The following is a 21701-nucleotide window of genomic DNA, read 5'->3' as shown; positions in this document are numbered from 1 at the left end:
AAGCTTGAAATTTTTCCAAGAGGAACGAAACCTGGAGAATGAAGGAGCTGTTTTGGTTTGGAAAGGTAAATTAATTGTACAAGGTAAAAAATGATTTGGTCTAAATTTGACTTACTCTATCCCAAGACTGGGAATATAGTAGAGTTCTTATACACAAATGAAACAGAATGAGAAAAATATGTCATTCCTGACACAAATTTAAGAACTATTCCCCAAAAGGTAAGTCATCAAAAGACGCAAAGAAGTAGTTCCTGAAAGAACCTCCAAACTATCAACAATCACAAAAAAAGTATTAAATATGACTAATAATCAAACAAAAATTAAAACATCTATGCTACTATACCTTAATCCATCAAATTGACAAAGATGGCAAAAGATATCTCCCTTCCACCACCATCTTGAGTTCCTTCTTGGAAGCTTGAGGAAAGCTAAAGAAACTTTCCTATTTCTGTTGAGAATGACAGCACTATCTTTCTAGTTATTGAGGTTCAAAATCTTGGAATCATCTTTGACTTTCCCTTTTCTCTCTCAATGTTCAATCAATCACTCTCTCTCATTCTCCAGTCAGCAGTTCAATCTTCTAAATTCTATTTTGATAGCATAAGATGGTAGATTTAGAGCTAAAAATGACCACAAGAAAACATCTAAGCAAGGAAACTAGGTAGCACAGTGGATAGAGCACCAACCCTGAAGTAGAGTTTAGAGTCAGACATTTACTAGCTATGTGACCCTGAGCAAATTACTTAACCCTGTTGCCTCCAGAATATTTATAATAATAATTTAAAAACCCACAGAGAGTAAGTTTAGCCTAAATACTTACAGTGCCTGAGAGCAAATCTATCATATAAGTATAGAAGTAAATGAGTCCGGTGCTATTCACTGGGTATACTTTGCATCGCATATCTGTTTAAAAAAAATAAATAAATAAAAATTACTTCTTAGGGGAGAAGCAGAAGGACAAAAGGTTAGGGGAAAGGCATCTATCCTATTTTTATAGAGAGAAGCTTAAGCTTCTGTGTTGATGGTATACTTTCTATTCTTCTATATGAGATGGTGTTTTCTTAGGTATATGAATACCCTGGAAAACAAAGGTATGGGTTTGGGAATGAACAAATTATCCCTTGGATGACTCACCTACTTCATTAGAAGGGAGAATCAAAAAAGTGCTTTCAGTAATCTTGTACTTGGTAAGGATGATCGGGAGCAAAATAAACAAAAAAATGATAGTAAATATCACTGAGTTCAATATCACCAGGAAGCGAAGGAAGGAGAAATAAGACTGAATTCCTGTGCCAAATTTTGCTGGAAAACAAAAAAGCAAACTCTAGTTAGCAGGAATATTAAGCCGAATGGACCAATGGGGACCTGGTATCCTAGAAAATAGCTAAGGTTGAAGGTTGGGGTGATGGGAAAAGTAAATGCTTTAATTTTTGAGAGCTTTAATTTCCTTTCCCTATTTCTGAATACACACACACACACACATACACACACACACACAGTTTGTTTATCTTGGGGGGAGTGCAAGGAAGCTGGAGTTAAGTGACTTGCACAGGGTCACAAAGCTAGTAAGTAATCAAGTGACAGAAACCAGATTTGAACTCAGATCTTCCTGATTCATCTAGCTGCTTCTACAGGGTATTTTTTCCACTTAAAAAATATTTTTAATATTCATCTAAAAAATTTTAGTTGCAAATTCTCTCAATCCCTTCTACACCCAATAAGATAAGAAACTGCACAATAGACTTTTAAAAAATTTAATAAAGTAGGCATCTGCTGAGTTCCTACTAAATACCAGATACTATGCAAAGAAACAGAAAAACAAAGACAAAACTGAAACAATCCCTCCTCTCAAAGTGAGCATATTTTATACATGAGCTTAGGAGGAAAATAAAGTTTCAAATTTGAACTTTTTTCTCCCTTTACTATATCCCTTCAAGTTTTTAGGTTAGTAGGAGCATGGAGATAACAATACCTCCAAAGTCACTAAACCGTGCATATTCTTTGACTTAGTCATATCACTACAAGGAGAGCAGTCAAATGGTGCAGTAGAGAAATAATAAGGAGGACCTGAATTAAAATCTAGCCTCAGACACTTAACACTCACTAAATATGTGACCCTGGGCAAGTCACTTAATCCCAATTGCCTCATAAATAATATATAATTTAGAAGAGATGCACATGTTTAACATATATTGGATTTGTTGCTGTCTAGGGGAAGAGAGAGGGAAGGAGAAAAATTTGGAATGCAAGGTTTTGCAAAGATGAATATAGAAAACTATCTGCATATATTTTGAAAAATAAAAAGCTATTATAAAAAAATAAATACTTGAAAATCATATATGTATAAAGCTATGAGGCCACTATTCCAAAAAAATCAAAAAAAGAGATAAAAGACCTATATGTTTCAGATAAGCTCAAAATTGGAAACTAAGGATATGTCCATGATTAGGGAATAACCAAACAAATTAGTGCTATGAATGTACTATTATTATTGTACCATAAATGTCAAAATACACAGTGTTAGAGGTAACTGAAAATTATCAATGAAAAGATGCAGAGTGAAGTAAGCAGCAGGACAAAGAAAATAATTTATACAATGACAATTTGAAGAAAAACAATTTTGACATTTAGCCACATGTACAAAAATATTTATAGCACTTCTTTTTGTGGTAGCAAAGAATTGTAAGTCAAAGATGCCCATCAGTAGGATAATACTTAACGAATCATGTTATATGAATTGTGATGGAATACTAGTGTTCTGTTAGAAATGATGAAAATGGTTTCAGAAAAACTTGGGAAGATTTATCTGAACTGATGAAAGATAAAGTAAGTAGAACCAGGAGAACAATATATACAGAAATAGCAATATTTTAATGATCATCAACTCTGAAAGATACAGCAACTAATACAATGATCCAAAACAATTCCAAAAGACTCATGATGAAAAATGTTATTCACTTCCAGATAAAGAACTGATAGACTCAGTGCAGATTAAAGCCTACTTTTTTCTCTTTCTTTTTCTTTCTTTTCTTTTTTTTTTTTTTTTTTTTTTTTGCTCTCTTATATTTGAGAGCAATATATGGCTACTTTGGAAATATATTTTGCATGGTTTCATATATAAAATAACTATGATATTTCTTGCCTTCTCAATATGTAGGAGAAGGGACAGAAGAAGGAGAGACTTTGGAACTGATAAAAATTAAATTTTAAAAAAGAAAAGGAAAATGTTCTGTATTTTAAATGCAGAATAAGACATAATTTTGAACACTGATAATGAAAGAATTTGTTTTACTGAACTATATATTTATGATGAGGGTTTTCTGTTTCTTTCTCATGGGAGAAGAGAAGGAATAGGTGAGAGAGATAAATGCTTATGGAAATAAATAAGTAACTGGATGGATGGATGGAAAAGTATATGTAGATAGATATGTAAATAGATATGCATACACATATTTATATATGTATGTATTTTGTATTTTCAAATTAAAAGAAGTGAATCACTCCCCCCAAAAAAAAATCCCCAATAAGAATCTGTCCCCTAATCCCCAACACTACTTTCTGAATAAGAATTCCATGAAGAGTGTTATTCAACCATTCATGATTCATCAATACCTTCTATGCTGCGAATGTCATTTTTCCACAGTTCCAAGTGGGAAGCCAGTTCCTTGGCTTCTTCAATAAATCTTTTCCATGACTTGGTGCTGTACTGTTTCCACTGATCCCAATCAGATAAATACTTGACCTGGGCCTCCTGAATTTCCCTAGGTTAATAAAAACAGTAACAATATAACAGCAAGATGATTACATTTTGAACTAATAACTATAACTGAGGAATAGCTACAGGACATATACATCTGTATTTATTATTCCCCCCCTCTAAGAACACTATTTCCAGATAGTATTATACAGGAATATGGTCCAACTTTTTTTCCTAAAACAAATGGGATAGCATTTTTTTTAATGCTTAAACTGGTTTAAATCCATTCTAACTGTTAAGGCAGTATTCACAAAACTTGGAGCATTTGAAACAGGCTGGGATATCTGAAAGTTTGTCAGAAATGCCAGGATGTCAGAAACTTCTGAGTAATAAATGAATTACAAGGATAAGACCGGACAGTTTATTTCATTCAACAAATATTTATTGAATGTCTACATATGTAGGCATAATGTAGGAATATAAAGACATATAGATAATGTCTCAACTGGCATTCTATCTAGTAAGGGAGATGTAGTTAGAGTTTAAAAACTTAACAGATTAACTTTGATTCTCAGGCTGATTTCATCCCTCCTTTAAAAAAAATTATGTTTAGAAGAATTGCCCATTTAACTTATATTGGATTTCTTGCTGTCTTGGGGAGGGGGCAGAAAAGGAGAGGAGGAGAAAAACTTGGAATATAAGGTTTTACAAAGGTGAATCTTGAAAACCATCTTTACATGCATTTGAAAAAATAAAATACTATTTAAAAAATAGGAGTACTTAGAAAAGAAAACTTGAAATCCAAGAAATCAAGACCAGACTGGAAAGCCACACCTAGAGGTGAGCTGCATGCCAAGAGATAAGCCATCATAGTTCATCAGAAGATCCAGAGTAGAGATTTTTAACCCATTTTAATCCAATTCATTGTCATGAACCCCGTTGGCACTCTGGTGAAGTCTATGGACCCATTTTAGAATATTTTTAAATGCATAAAATAGTTATAAAAATTTTTTTTAAATCACAAATTCCAGATTAGAAATTTCTGCTCTACTAGATTCCAATATGTTCTTCCAGTCTTGACTTTATATTCATATTCCTAAACACTGCTTTCAAGTTTGCTTTCTTGTAGAAAAGTATATCCATATTCCTAAACACTACTTCTCTAAGAAAACAACTAATTGTGGTAGCATGATTGTATCATTTCTTTAAGTGATCTTTAAGCATATGGAATAAATTAGCTTCTCTTCCTTCCTCTTGGGTATTAAAACTGAAAAGTAATCCTGAATTATAAAAATTAAACAATGCTCCATGCCCAAATACAACATGACCAGACAGGTACACTCAAAGTACCATAGTATATTTATTTACAAGCCAATTCATTTAAACTTTTAGAGAGTTCAAATCTGCCATGATGCATATAGCTATGTTAATAAAAATGCAATTAGCTATGTTAAAGATGTTTTAAAACTTTGGCTCTCCAGATTTTTTCAAATCCATGTACCATAAAAATAAATGAAAAACATTTCTCAGGATTCTTGCCTTTCACAAGGTAAAATTTAAAGAGCTAAGAAGGGTGTGAGGATTTAAAAAAAGCTGAAAATCTACCAAATATATTGACATCTCTTGATGCTTAAAGAAACTTTATTCCAAGCTGGGGTAGGATACTAAAGTTGAGGAACATTATTGCCTTACCCATTACCAGAGGTTCCAACAACATCTAAACAGTATTCTCCCAATTCAGAATCTCAAGTTTGTTTTATTGAGCCCATTATAAAATGGACCCTTTTAAATGGGAAGGGAGGGGATAAACATTTAAATAGTTTCTATCAGTAAAAAGCCTACAAAAGGCTTTTGACAAATATTATCTCACTTGATCCTCACAACAACTCTGTAAGATAGGTCCTGTTATTATCCCCATTTTACAGATGAGGAAACTGAGGCAAAGAGGAGTTAAGTGACTTGCCCAGGCTCATGAAACTGGTACCAGAAGCCTTCTGATCTTCTAGGGCTAAGTTTTCTGGATTCAGCACTCTAGCCACTCTGCCACTAACCTGCCTTAATTTTAAACAATAGTATTAATATTCAGTAATAGGAAGATATTCTTCAATTCAACTTGAAACACACAACTGAGAGGGTGAGATACAAAATTTTAGTAAGACACTGTCTCCATGGGGTTTGCATTCTATGTGGGGCATATAACATATACAAATAATTGCAGAACAAAAAATACATGGAAAGTAGATAGACAGGCACAAACAAAAAGTGCTGTGAGGTTCAAAGAGGAATGATAATTATTGGACTTGAGGTTCTGGGAAAGCTTCCAGAGACATAACTTCAAATCTCTCCTCTGACATTTACTAGCCGTATAATACTGGGCAAGTCACTTAACTAGTGCCTGCCTCAGTTTCCTCAACAGTACCAAAAATACAAGTTGTTATAAATATAAAATGAGATAATGTTTGTAAAGAGTCTTGCACACTTTAAACACTATTTAAATCCATTATTATTATTACTATTGTCATTAAAGAATTGAAATTTAAATCATGGGCAAAAGTTGCAACAGTGAAGGGGGCATTTTAGACAAAGAAATGACACATGCACAGAGGCAGAAAACTAGAACACAGGAATGACAAGGAGGAAGCAGTTGTAGTTCATGGAAAAAATAATAAATTTGAAGCTGGAAGACCAAAGGTTCAAATCTTTGCCTTACCATTTATTACCATGTTGATGTGAACCCTAAACCAGTTCATTCTATAAATGCTAAAATGAGCTCATCCCGTTTATGTTATTAATCATAATCACACACAAAAAGATCAGTTTTCCTAGACTGTCCTGTTAACATTTTTAAAAAATTTTTTTATTTTTAATATATATTACTTTAGGAATCATGATGGGAAAGAAAATTCAGAGCAAAAGAGAAAAACCATGGGAGAGATTAAAAAAAAAAAAAAACAGAAAAAAAGAAGTGAACTCTTGTTAACATATTTAAGACAGTCTGAACCATCTCATTATATACTTTATCACTGGAATTTGTTCCTCCCCAACTCCTCCCATATTCCCCAGACCCTGACCTTGCTCCTCCTCTTCCCTGAGATTTTAAAGGTTCCCAAATTTGGAAGAAAAGTTGCTTAATCACCTATGATTCTGCCTTGCTTAGGCATATATGGTTAAGCCTATGAGCTATTTCATGTAAGAAATGGCAAATATTTGTTCTATGCCAAATGCCTCTGTCATGATTATTTCATATTTTAAACTGAATCATTATGTTCTGGCACAGTTTAAAAGTATCCTCTCTCAATCTACATTACTTCAATGTGACCTTCGCAAAATTATATCACTTTTGGACCTCAGTTTCTTAATCTGTGAATGAAAGAACTGGACTAGATCAGAATTTCCAGTCTTTTTCAATCAGTTCTCCCATTCAATATAAAAAGAATAAATTCTAGAGTTTACACACACACACAGACACACACACACATACATACATATGAGATAAAAAAAAAGTGATTCAGTGGCTTTCTTTTTAAATACTCTTGGTCTATATAAATCAATTGAAGTAGAATTTCTTACCTTTATTGATTAGAAATCTTGTTTTTTAATCAAATCAAAATATTCCCTGTATACTCTTGAAAACAAACCTTTACACATTCTTTGGGGTTAGAGGAAACCCAGTTTGAATCTTTGAATATTCCCTAAAATTACTCCTAATTCAAAATCCATGATTCTATGACTATAATCTAGTTTGGCTTTAGCTGAGAGTATATGGGTAAATAAGGAAATATGTTTTGCATGATTGCACATATCTAATCTATATTAAATTGCTTACTATCTCAGGAAGGAGGAGAGTAAAGGGAAGGAGGGAGAGAATTTGGAACTCAAAATATTTTTTTAAATGTTAAAAATTGTTTTTGCACGGAATTGAGAAAAATATTTAAAAAAAATAAAATCAGGTCACAGTTAAAAGGGCAAATTGAAAGAATAATATGCAATGAGGCTGGCATCAAGTTCAGTATTTAAGACCCTCTAAATCTATCTATATTTACAACCTTATCTGCAGAAAACCTCAACCAAGAACCCTGTGATCCAAAAAGGCTGGTCTACTTAATTGTCTCCTGAATGTGTCCAGCTCTATTCATGGGCTTTCACTCGTGCTATGCTCCTTCTCCTCAGGAAATTCCTGTTCTTTCTTAAAATTCTATTTCTACCATGAAAGCCTACACTTCCCTTTCTATGACAATGATTCCTCTTATCTCTGAATGATAAATACATTTACTATCTATCCTCTTGATTTTTCACAATCATATACAATATCACATTATGTTATTTAAATTTTCAAATATGTTTTTCCCCTTTTCTTGGCTATACCGTAAAAAAAAAAAAAAAAAAAAAAAAAAAGTCATGAGGGTTTTCTTTGACCTTCCCCAAGATGCCCCACATAACCTTGTATTTAAAAAAAATATATCAAAATAGATATTAAATAAATGCATTAAAATGCATTGAATGTTAAATATATGTAATATTTAAAATATTAAAAGTTAAGCCCACAGGCAGCTAGGTAATATAGTAAATGGAATGCCATGTGAAGTCAGGAAAACCCGAATTTAATTATTAAAAATATAACATTAAAGTAATTCTTTAGGCAGCAAGTGGCATAGCAGGTAGAGTGCCACTTAAAGATAAGAAAACCCGAGTTCAAATATAACCTCAGATGCTTTTTAAAAATGACTTTTAAACTTTTTTCTCATTTCATACTAAACAATTAAAAAGTATTTCTGCAATCAAACAAGAACAGAATGAAATCTAGTTTATAGAAATCCCCCAATACAGTTAGGTAGTACAGTTAGATAGAGCACTGGGCCTGGAGTCAGGAAGATGATTTCAAATCTAGCCTTAGCCACTTACTAGCTGTGTGACTCTGAGATAAAGTCCTTAAACTTATCTATCTCAGTTTCTGTGTAAGTGTGGGTTATAATAGCACCTACTTCCCAGGTTTGTAAGGATCAAATAAGAAAATATTTTGCAACCATAAAGTGCTATGTAACAGTAACATGAGAGTGCTCTGCAAAACTGAAATAAATGCTATTATTTATTTTGTATCTATCTTATATAGATTTAAATGGGAACATGTTTTCTCTTCTGATAAAATGTTAATTCCTAAAGAAGATAAATGATTTCCTTTTTAAAATTTATAACCCTAGTACTTAGCAATCCATCGAGGAAATAAGCATTTATGAAGCATTTACTATATACCAAGTTTTTTGTTTTTTTTTTAACTCCCTATGTTCAAGGAATTTTAATTCTGCTAAGCACTGGCATACATCCTCACAGAATAGGTACTTAATAAATAAATGCTGATTGATTTCTAAGAACAGGACCCATGTCTTATATTTCTGTAATCTCCATTAACTCCTAACATAGATGATAGCTGCTCCATAAATATTTGTTGAATGAAACTTCACACTCTATGACATTGTCTCTTAACACGTTCTTCATGTTAAATTGCTGAAAAATTGCTGTGGACCAAACCTTAGTCTCCTCTTCTCAGAGATATTCAGTGCATATTTTCTGATGGACTGGCTCCCAAGGTGTTCCCTCTCTGATTTTCCTGTTTCCAAATAGCTCCTGATTTCAGAGCTGGCTGGTTTCAGCAAAGTGCCTCCTGATTTATCCCTTGAAAGAATGGAGGTTCTCCTTCGAACAATGGACCGGTAACTGGGCAGCTCTTGAAGGAAGCTCACAGTCATTGAAGTAAGGAGGTTATAATCCAAGAAGCTGTCTGTACACATACAAAGGAAGAGAAAATATCAGCATCAAATGGGAAGTGACAATTAAGGTATCATCATAATAAAATAACGGGGCAGCAAGACAAGCAGAAGGGCACTCAACTTTCTGAGTTCAAATCTGGCCTCAGGAGCTTACTAGCTGTGTGACCTTGGCCAAGTCACTTAACCCTATTTGCCTCAGTTTCTTCATCTGTAAAAGAAGCTGGAAAAAGTAATGGCAAATCACTCCAGCATCTCTGTCAAGAAAATCCCAAACCAGGTCATGAAGAGTTAGATACAAATGAATAATAACAACGTTTGCAATGCAATATCTCATATACCATAACCAGTCTTGTAAAAGTCACTTGTTTAGGTCTGTGACAAAATCATATTGATCTTTTTGTTTTATTGGGAAGAAATAACAATAAGTCCCTTGTAAAAGTATCAGTTGCAACAACAGTAGTAACAGCTAGCATTTATATGGTGCCTTAAAGTATACAAGTATTTTTTCATTCATGATGCCATTTGCTTCTCACAATAACCCTAGGTATTTATTATCCCCATTTTATAGATAAGGAAAATAGGTTCAAAGACACTGACTTGCCCAGGGTCATTTATCTAAAAAAATTTTGGTCAGAATTTGAACTCAAGTTTTTTGTTTCCACCTCCCACCCTCTATCCATCACTCCATGCTGTTTTATCCAAGGAGGAAATGGAGATCTCATCATACACCATAACCAGTCTTCAAAAAAAAAAAAAATCACTTCCTTGGATCAGTGACAAAGTAATATTCATCTCATTTAATTTACTTATTTGGATGAAAGACAGAGCAGTAAACTCACTTATAGTAAATAGATTTATATATATATAGAACTTCCTCAGAACTATAATAGTCTACTGGTGGAGTTTGGGACTAGTAATAAATAGTTTTGTGATGTTATAAAATAAATTAACTATCTGATGGGGGAGACCTTATAAATATTATTATCCCATTTTACTGATAAGGACACTGAGGCTCTGAAAGATAAGTGACTTCTTCATAATGACACAATTAATGATTTTGAGTAATGTTTCAAATCTAAGTTTCCAGAAATCAAGGCTTATCTCCCACAAGACTTGGTATGATGTCCAGGTTCTTTATGTATGACTCTGGAAAAGGCATTTAATCTTCTTTCTTTCTCATCTGTCAAATAAAGATAATTAATTCTTGCCTAATTATTGATTTCTGAGAAACACAGAAAGACTTTCATGAGCTGATGTAGTATAAAGTGAGCAAAGAGTAAAATACACAATTAATACATTGATGTAGAAGAAAACAAAACTAAAAATCAGAATCTGGATCAATGCATTGACCAACCTTTACTGCAGCATATAGATGATGAAATCATACCTTCTTCCTCTCCCCTGACAGGTGGGGTGATGCATATATATGTTCAAAATGAGACAAATTTGATCAGATTCGAGGTAAGTTTATTTCACCTAACTGAACCTCTTTATTACAAGTTAGGATTTGTTTGGGGGAAGTGGGCAAAAAGTTGTTGTAATAAGTGCTGTTGGAAGGTTAAAGGCATAAAAAAAAAAAAAAAACCACAACAATTTTTTAAAAGATTGAGATAATGTATATGAAACCATTTTGAAAAGCAAAAAGAACAAGATAAATGCATGCTGTTCGTTATTATCATTTAAAATCACAGTCATATATCAATTATGGACTTAGGGATTCTTTTCCAAAGGTCTACTCATTATGCTTTCTTTTAGCTGGCACATTGAGACATCAGTCATATTTACCAGCTGGCACTGTTGCCTGGTATGACATATACACAAAAATGAATTGTGTTCTGTCTGGTGCCTTTGCTACAAAAAAGGGACCCAAGCTTGCTCCATAATGGAGCCATGCTCTGAGGACAAGCAATCACTTCCCTACATCTCATGAAACAAAAGAGCTTTATTAGCAAAGAAGAGAAGTCTTTACATAGGAAGCAGGAACTACTCAACAGCCATGCTGCCAATTTTCTTCATCAGAAACATATAAATAGCTTTCCCTCTCCAAATTTCACTGAAAAAGAGAAGATAGAGAAACCCTTAAGTGTTATAAAAGGAAAGAAATAAAATATTTTCCTTTCTACAAGAAGCTTTACTGATCTCCTTAATGTTAATGCCTCTCCTTTGTTGATTATCTCCAATTAAATGTCCATATAGTTTGTTATTTGCATATTGCCTTCCCCCATTAGATTGAGATCCGGGAAGGAGGAAAGTTTTTGTCTTTATTTGTATCCCCAGAACTTAGCATATGCCTGGCATATGGAGGACACTTGATAAATGCTAATTAACTTGACTATCTTGATTTTTCAGATGAAGATCCGGAGGACACAGTACTTAAGTAACTTACTCAGGATCACATAAAAAGTAAAAGTAAACACATATTGCATATTGTAATGGATTTAATTGAGAGTATAATGGAAGTTTATATGTATTAAAAATAAAATATATCTTTTTTCCCCTGAGGCATTTGGGGTTAAGTGACTTGCCCAGAATCACAAGTGTAGAAGGCCAAATTTGAACTCAGGTCCTCCTTATTTTAAGGCTGATGCTCTATGCACTACACCAATTATCTGCTCCTAAAATATACCTTTTTTTAAAATAGAGCTGAAATTATGAGACAGATCATCTGACACCTAAATCCAAATCTCTCTACACTATTAACCTTTTTTGAAGTTGATTAGTGTTGCCCAGTTTCTGACAATACATTTTCCCACAATCTCCAACACCTTGACTATTTCTTCTCCCCCAAAATAGGGAAATAAAAATTAAAGTGAATTTTGGCAAATTGACAGCAATCATTTGAGGCTGTTCCAGAAAAGATAAAGAGGCAAAGGATATAAAGACAGTTTTGTTTTTTTAAATGCAAGCTATCAGCAGCCATATGAAATCTGCTCCAAATTAATAAAAGGAAAAATGCTAATTAACTCTGAAGTTCTACCTTATGCCCATCAGATTGGCAACAATGCCCATCAAAAAAGACAACAGAAAAGGAAAATGACAACATTGGAGAGGCTTTAAGAGAACAGTCACAAGAATGCACTGTTGATGGAAATGTGAATTTGTCTAAGCATTCTGGAAAGCAATTTGGAATTCTACTGAAAAAGTCACTTAACTATGACCCAGTAATATCACAACTGGGCTTGTATCTCAATGAGATCAGAGAATGAGGAAGAGGATCCATACATAAAGGTTTATGTAAGTACCTTTTTCTCATAGCAAAGAACTAGAAATAAAGTAATACCATCAATTGAGGAATGAAGATAAATATATGTGACTTAAATGTAATGAAATATTATTTTGCTGTATTAAAAAAATCAGCGTAAGAGATAGATTCAAACAAGCCTAGGAAAACTTGTTTAAATTAATTTAAAGGAGAACAAGTAGGACCAGAATAACAATGTCTATAATACAACTTTGTAAACACTTTAAAAGAAAAAACAATTTGAAGGAATTCAAAACTCTGGTCAAAGCAATGAACAAGAAGCCCTGTGCTGAGCACATAGTGAGTAAGCATGTGTAAAAGTTTGTTTTTGCCAGTGAAGTGGCATGAAATTGATGAGGTTTGGTGCAGGGCAGAGAATTGTGGGAACCCCTTCTGATCGGCGCAGGTCCTTCATAAAAGAATTTACAAATCCGAAAAGTTAGACAGGCAAAAAGAAATTTATTGGTACTGGGAAGTCAGCTTTTGCTAGGAGGCTGACTTACTTAGTGGCAAGGTCCCGACAGAGAAGTAAAAGTCTAGCAGAAGAGTCCTGGAAGAAAGATAAACAAGAGTGTAGAGAAATCATGTCAGAGAGATTAAGAGGGGTTAACGCTAAACAGAGAATTTCTTCTCAGTGGGCAGAGGATATTCGAAGGGAGCTATGCCAAGGAGAGAAAGAGAGAGGTTCCTTGGCATGCCATGTCCTACTTTTGGCCCTCTGCAAAAAGGTGAGCTAGCAAATGTCTATTTTATCTCAGTTGGGAGCTAGGGGTAGTTTGATTTGAAATAAGACTGAAATCTTCAAATTAAATAGAAGTTTTGATTGAATGAGATTACTGCCCTCAGGCCTAGATGTCCAGTAGAATGGGACAGCTTACTGGGAGTGGTTGAGCCAATTTTCAGCTGTAGATCTCTGGCTTGGGCTAAATAGGAGTGGTCCAGGACTCAACTATAGTCCCATCAAGATAAACAGAATGAAACTGTGTGGAATAGAGAGATAAGGTGAAGAACTTAGAGGGATGTGTGAATTCTTTTTCTGTATTTCATTTTCATTATTTCTGTGTTTCCCCTGTGACCTGTATAATATGTGCAGACCCATATTTACTTGAGCCTTAGCCAGCTATAAACGTATTTACTTAACCTGAGCTGATGACATTTATCACTATTTGACATTTATCGATATTTAGTCTATTAGCTGGACCACTGTCTGCTTGATTAAGTCTGAAGGCCTGACTTTCTGTTTCCTAGAAATCAGGTGATTGGGGGAACAGAAACCTTCCATTCCAATCTCTCCAGATAGCAACAATCAATTAGATGCCTCCCTCCTACCCCCTTTTCAATGTTCTCTTACTTGTGATGTACTCGTATAAAAGCTGTGCATCCGAATGTTTGTGGCAGCCCTCTTTGTAGTGGCTAGAAACTGGAAACTGAGTGGATGCCCATCAGTTGGAGAATGGCTGAATAAATTGTGGTATATGAATATTATGGAATATTATTGTTCTATAAGAAATGACCAACAGGATGATTTCAGAAAAGCCTGGAGAGACTTACACGAACTGATGCTGAGTGAAATGAGCAGAACCAGGAGATCATTATATACTTCAACAACAATACTATATGATGACCACTTCTGATGGACCTGGCCATCCTCAGCAATGAGATGAACCAAATCATTTCCAATGGAGCAGTAATGAACTGAACCAGCTACGCCCAGAGAAAGAACTCTGGGTGATAACTAAAAACCATTACATTGAATTCCCAGTCCCTATATTCATGCCCATCTGCATTTTTTATTTCCTTCACAAGCTAACTGTACAATATTTCAGAGTCTGATTCTTTTTGTACAGCAAAATAACAGTTTGGTCATGTATACTTATTGTGTATCTAATTTATATATTAATATATTTAACATCTACTGGTCATCCTGCCATCTGGGGGAGGGGGTGAGGGGTAAGAGGTGAAAAATTGGAACAAGAGGTTTGTTAATGCTGTGAAGTTACCCATACATATAACCTGTAAATAAAAAGCTATTAAATAAAAAAAAAAATAAAAGCTGTGCATCTTTACCACTTCTTTAGCCCTCCTACCACAAGCTTTCTCTTTCCTTTATCTCTTGTTAGAACTGCTCATTCTCATGAGGATTAATAAACAACCTTTCTGCTTTTTACTTTGAGTAATCTCTGAGTAGTCATTTTGGGTAAGGGTCTTCTACATCCTACACAGGTTCCTGAAGCCATAATAAAATAAAAATCACAATAGTTTATGTTTGTTTCAAATTCTATACTTCTTAAAGAATAGCATAAAAGAAAGCAAATACTGGTTGGAGTTTGGAAGATATGATTTCATGTCCTTGCTTTAATTAATTGTGAAACATTAGGTAAGTCATTTAGTCTCTTTTACTTCCTAATTTTAAAGATGAGGAATTTGGAACAACAGTGTCTAAGGTTCTTTTTAGCTCTTAAATCTTTAATCTTATGAATCTCATTTGACCCTCACAAATAAAATGAGATCTAAGGCAGATATTATTTCAAAATACTTTATTATTATAAATTTAATATTGAATTAAATATGCTTTATGAAAATATATACTGGGCATGTCAAGTCTCAGTACAATTTTAAGGTATTAAATTTTTAAACTGCATAAAGACTTTTTGGGGCGCTCTGTAGTTAAATTAAGTTTAATATATGTTATCACTTTCCCCATCCTCTAAGTCTCTATTAGGATTCACTGTGCATTCATTCTTCTTCACTTTTTTTATGTACCTGTAGTTTTTATATACTATGTTCGAGGAGATCTGCTTTTATCTACATCATTATTTCATAAAGTACTTAGAAAACTGCTTTAAATTTCTGACACTTATTCATCTTAATTACATTATATGTGAATGTACTATAATTTATTTAACCATTCTTCCACTGTTGGACATTTAAAATGGCTTTTAAGTTGTGTGTGTGTTTCAAATGATAAATAATTTGTGTTTCAAATGATAATTCAACTTTGAAAATAGAGAGCTCACTTTTTTTTTATTATGTTGTCAAAGTATATTCCTCAACAATAGGATTATTGAGGTAAAGGCAATATTATTATCCCTGATAAACAGGTGAGAAAACTGAAGCTCAGAATGGGTTAAATCCAAGATCATACATTGGGTTAGTGGAAGAGCCAAGACTAAAATCCAAATTTCCTGACAGTTGGTTCAGTGTTCTTTCTACCCTATTATAATGAAAAATTGGTCAAAGGTCATCCACAGAATAATTATGCTAGAATATATGAATACTAACATTCATTCTTGGGCTATGGCCTCACAGGATCATAGATTATCATAGATTTAATGATCAGTCTTTGAAAGGAGTCTAGTTCATAATGCATTTAATCCAGCTCCTTCATATCAAAAATAAAGAAATCTAGGCTTGAGAGAGCTTAAATGACTTTACCAATATCACAAAGGTAGTAATTAGCAGAAAGGGGATTAAAAACCCAGTCTCTGAATCAGAATTTACCATTCTTTCAACTGTAACATATTTTTACTCCTAAGAAAAAGCCATCAGATTGGTCTTGTCTTCAGCTCTTCAAACCTATTATCATCTAGTCAGTGCTTACTGAATTAATGAATTTAGCAGCTAAAATGCCCAAAGGGGTATAAAGCTGTATATATCCTTTGATCCAACAATAACACTATCACCTCTATAGCCCAAGGAGATTTTTTTTTTAAAAAAAGGAAAAGAACTAACTAATGATGTCAGAAGAGATAGCAACATACTTTTTTTTTTTTGGCTGAGGCAATTGGGGTTAAGTGACTTGCCCAGGGTCACACAGCTAGAAAAGGTTAAGTGTCTAAGACCAAATTTGAACTCAGGTCCTCCTGGCTTCAGGGATGGTGCTCTATCCATTGCACCACCTAGTTGCCCCTGGTAGCATACTTTTAAATTTTTTTCTTTATTTTTCTTTAGGTTTTTTTTTTTTAGTCTTTTTTAAGTTTAGCTCAGACTAAACATAACTATTATGGAAATTTTAAATAACTACACATGTAAAACCTATATCAAATTGTTTGCCTTGGGGTGGGAATGGGGGAGGCAGGAGAGAGAGAGGAAGAAGGAAGAAAATTTGGAACTCAAGATTTTGAAAACAAATGTTAAAATTTAATTTTACATGTAACTGAGGAAAAACACAATACTAAATAAATTTTTTAAAAAAGAAATTTCAGGCAGAATGATTTCAGAAAAAAAAAAAAACTAGAAAAACTTTTGTGAATTGATACAAAGTGAAGAACAACCAGAACATTCTGCACAATAACAGAAATTTTGGACAATGTCAAATTGTGAATAACTCAGCAATACAGTGATTCAAGATAATCATTCATGATGAAAAAAAAAATCTACCTGCCTTCAGAGAAAGAACTGTTATTATCTGAATAGAGACAAAGCATACTATCTTCCTTTCTTTCCTTCTTTTCTTTCTGCGTTTTCTTGGATAAAATGACTAATACAGAAGTGTTTCACATGATTGCACATGTAATCAGACTGCTTACTTCCCTCTTCAGGGATTAGGGAGGAGAGAAAGAGAGAATTAGAATTTGGAACTCAAAAAATTTTTTTAAGTTAAATTTGCTTTTACATATAATAGGAGGAAAAGTAAAAAAAAAAAAAATTTAAAAGGAAAAATGTAAATTTAAGTTTAAAAAACCTAAGGGGGAAAAAAAAAAAAAAAAAGGAAGAAAAAAAGAATTTACCAGCTAGGATATCCTTTCAGTTTCAGGTCAGTGTTGGAATCTGAAGATGGGGGGCAAAGTTTAAGAACTGAATAGAAGGGGAGAAATAGAGGCAAAGGATGAAGATAAGCTTTCTTGAGAATTTGAGACAGTTATTGTGAATGTCACACACATACCACCCACACAACACCAACCCATTCAATAATTTTGGTGGTTTCTTACAAGGAGCAAATACAAAATGGCTTTTTTGACATTCAAAGCCGTTCATAACCTAGCTCCCTCCTACCTTTACTGTTTTTTTTTTTAATACCTTATTCCCCAATACATATTCTTTGTTTAACTAACACTGTGAGATATTTCAAAACAAGACACTCCATCTCTCAGCTCCAAGGATTTTATCTGACAGTCCCCATTCATCTCCCTCCTCAACTCTGCCAACTAACTTCTTGGTCTTCCTTCAAGTCTTAACTAAAATGTCATCTTCTACAGGAAGCTTTCCCTAATCCTCTTATTTCTAATGCATTTCCTTCTATTAATTATTTCTCATTTATCTTGTACATAGCTTGTTTGTAAATATTTGTTTCATGGTTTTTCCCCCATTAGATTATGACCTGAGTTTGAGTCATTCATATAATTGCTCACCAGTGGTCCATGACACATACAAAAGCCAAAGACTAGAAGATGAGTAGATCCTATGATCGTGAGAACTTTCCTGGAACTGCTTCCCTTTTTAATTCCATCTACTGACCTCTCTAGCTTCCTTTAAGTTTCAGCTAACATCTCACCTTCTATAGGAAGCTTTCCCTAACCGCTTTTAATATTAGAACCTTCCTTGTGAATTATTTCCTATTTATCATGTATATAGTTCATTTTATATATACTGATTTGCATGTTATCTCCCTCATTAAACTATGAACTCCTTGAGGTGAGAGCTGTCTTTTGCTTCTTTTCTGTATCCACAGCACTTAGCACAGTACCTGGAACATAGTAGGTATTTAAAAATGTTTATTGATTGATTGATAAGAGTTAGAAAGCTCTTTAAAAAAAAAAAAGAGGCAAGCTATAAGCACTTTGAAGTATTTTAATAGCTATGAAAGATACAGGACTACCTAAAGAAATAGCAATAAGAGTAATAAAGTGGAGAAAATGAGATTTTCCCTCTGCTTTCCCTTTTTTTTCCTCCTATACTCTTTATTTTTAAAACCCTGGTCTTCACTCCATTCCTTTTTCTTTTCTTTTCTTTTTTATAATTGTAACTTTTTGTTGATAGAACCCATGCCTGGGTAATTTTTTACAACATTATCCCTTGCACTCACTTCTGTTCCGACTTTTCCCCTCCCTCCCTCCACCTCCTCCTCCAGATGGCAAGCAGTCCTATACATGTTAAATATGTCACAGTATATCCTAGATACAATATATGTGTGCAGAACCGAACAGTTCTCTTGTTGCACAGGAAAAATTGGATTCAGAAGGTAAAAATAACTAGGGAAGAAAAACAAAAATGCCAACAGTTTACATTCATTTCCCAGTGTTCTTTCTTTGGGTATAGCTGCTTCTGTCCATCATTGATCAATTGAAACTGAGTTAGGTCTCTTTGTAGAAGAAATCCAGTTCCTTCAGAATACATCCTCATACAGTATCGTTGTTGAAGTACATATAATGATCTCCTGGTTCTGCTCATTTCACTCAGCATCAGTTCATGTAAGTCTCTCCAAGCCTCTCTGTATTCATCCTGCTGGTCTTTCTTACAGAAAAATAATATTCCATAACATTTATGTACCTCAATTTGCCCAACCATTCTCCAATTGATGGGTATCCATTCATTTTCCAGTTTCTGGCTACAACAAACAGGGCTACCACAAACATTTTGGTACATACAGGTCCCTTTCCATTCTTTAGTATCTCTTTGGGTTATAAGCCCAGTAGTAACACTGCTGGATAAAAGGATATACACAGTTTGATAACTTTTTGAGCATAGTTTCAAATCGCTCTCCAGAATGGCTGGATGTATTCATAATTCCACCAACAATGCATCAGTGTCCCTGTTTTCCAACATCCCCTCCAACATTCTGCATTATCTTTCCCTGTCATTCTAGCCAATCTGACAGGTTGTAACTCCACTTCTTTTTCCACACTCAATTCAATAACTGGCCATTGATTAAAGGATTATTATCAATAATTTACATGTGCATATTTTATAGATTACAGAATTAGACTTAAGTACTACTTTTATAATGTCATAATTCTCTTGTCTCACAACTAATTTTAGAACTCAATCCGGTGTGGACCTGGCTTGTGCTCAATGTAGGAGGGCCTCAGATAGAAACAATGGTCTATAAAAAGTAATGAGATTACAACAAAGATTGCAAAAAATGAAAATACATTTCTTTTCTTTGATCCTCTTCCTTCTAATTGGGGGAAGAGGGAGGGAAGAAGAGAAATAAACAAAAAGAACAAAGGAACTAACTGAGCTTCAGTTGCTGAGCAAAACTGATACCCCACCTCTCACCCAGACTCTCTCTCTGTCTCTCTCTCTCTGTCTCTCTCTCTCTCTCAAACACACACAAACCAGTTCAAGAGAAAAGATCAATTAGCAGTGCAAAAAAAAAAAAAAAAAAAGATCACCTCTTAGATAAGGAGAACCGGTGGGACTGGCAAACATCTGCTTGAGTGTTTAAACAGAATGGGGCTGCAAAAGGGTTGAAAATGGCTAGCTAGATTTCCTTTAAACACAAAGGAATATTAAAAGGCTTCAGAGGTGGAAAATTGACTCAGATGGGTGGAGTTACTAAGTAAGCATGAAAAATTAGAACTTCAGAGCAAAAACAAGCTCTTAATATGAATTTCAATTTAAACTTTATTTACCATAACTAGATTATGGAGTACTAATTTAATCTATATGAAAAAGGACAAAATATCCTTATTATCCCTAGTGATCATAGATTTAGGAACTGGAAACCTAAAATTAAGTTTCATTCCTAACCAATGGCATAAAACTTCACTACTCTTAAAATCTCAGGATTCCAACTCCTCCTTTCTACTACCCCACCCCTTCAGGCAGAACAAAGTTGTTTCGCTTGTGTTTTTTTGTTAATAATCCAAGATGACTAGATTTATAATATTCTGCTGTATTCCAGTCTGTAGCTTTGGAAAATAAACAAAAAACTTCTATTTCAACTAACCTATGGGTCAAAATTTGGATAGTACATTTTCTTCAGTGATTAAAAAAAATGTATGAAGTTCTATGTTCTAGTGAATATTCTAAGCACTATCAATATAATTAATAATAATAGCCAACACTTAGTATTTTAAGCTTTGCAAAGTTCTCATAGATATTATTTTATTTAATTCACACTCTAAGTGATAAATGCTATCACTATCCTGATTTTACAAATGAGCAAAGTGATGCAGACTGAACTTAAGCAATTTGCCCAGTGTCATACAGTGTTTGAAGGTGGATTTGAACTCTAGATAAGCTCTTCCTGGCTCTAAGCTAAGGTAAAGCAAAGATTTCCATTATCACCATTACTGTTCAATACTATATTAAAAATGCTTGCAATAGCATTAAATCAAGAAAAAAGAGATTAAAGGATAAGTATGGGCAGTGAGGAAACAAACCTATCACACTTTGCAACAAACCCTAAAAACTTCATTGGAAGCTCTTAGGAATAACTAAAAAGCTAATCAAAATGATTAATTAGCATGTCTGCATATTACCAACAAAATCCAGAGAGACAGAAAGAGAAATTCCATTTAAAATAACTACAGGTAGCACAAAATATTTTTAAATGTTCCTACTAACACATATATAGCAATTATACGAACATGAATAATTACAAACCATTCTTCATACAAACAGATCTAGAAAAATGGAGAAATAATCATTGTTCATGGGCAGGCTGAGCCAATATAATAGAAATGGCAATACCTCAATTAATTTACTTCTTCAATTTCATACTAATCAAATTTCCAAAGAATTACTTTACAGAACCAGAAAAAAATGACTCAATCCATCTAAAATAACAATAAGGAATCTGTTTTTTAAATGGGAAAGAGGACTAGCAGTACTGTTATTTCAATCTATCCTACAAAACTGTATTCATCCAAAAAAAAAAATTTATATTGGATAAGAAAAAGCGGTGTTACTCAGTATATCACATGTTTGATGTGTCTGATAAACTCAAAGATTCCAATTACTTGTATAATAATTCAGTATTTGCCAAAAAAAAAAAAGTTGGAAAAACTGGAAAATAGTCTGTCAAAAACTAGGCATAGACCAACATTTCATG

General features: G+C 33.7%; 1 protein-coding gene across 2 annotated transcripts in view; it reads right to left on the bottom strand.

Moving 5' to 3' along the window:
• The window catches only part of TMC7 (transmembrane channel like 7), a 59355-nt gene that overhangs the window by 30136 nt on the left and 7518 nt on the right, over nt 1-21701 (bottom strand). For both annotated transcript variants that reach the window (XR_004230273.1, XM_003761427.4), the window contains exons 2-5: nt 9224-9473; nt 3613-3761; nt 1135-1302; nt 821-903 (exon numbers count right to left, since the gene is read on the bottom strand). Coding sequence is in view for 1 of the 2 variants with exons in the window: in XM_003761427.4 (XP_003761475.2) it covers nt 821-903; nt 1135-1302; nt 3613-3761; nt 9224-9473 (650 nt within the window). In the remaining variant the exon portion in view is untranslated. The remainder of the gene's footprint in view (nt 1-820; nt 904-1134; nt 1303-3612; nt 3762-9223; nt 9474-21701) is intronic.

The sequence above is a fragment of the Sarcophilus harrisii genome, chromosome 1 (genome assembly GCF_902635505.1).
Source record: "Sarcophilus harrisii chromosome 1, mSarHar1.11, whole genome shotgun sequence".
Lineage (NCBI taxonomy): Eukaryota > Metazoa > Chordata > Mammalia > Dasyuromorphia > Dasyuridae > Sarcophilus > Sarcophilus harrisii.
This window is presented reverse-complemented; position numbering and strand designations above follow the sequence as displayed.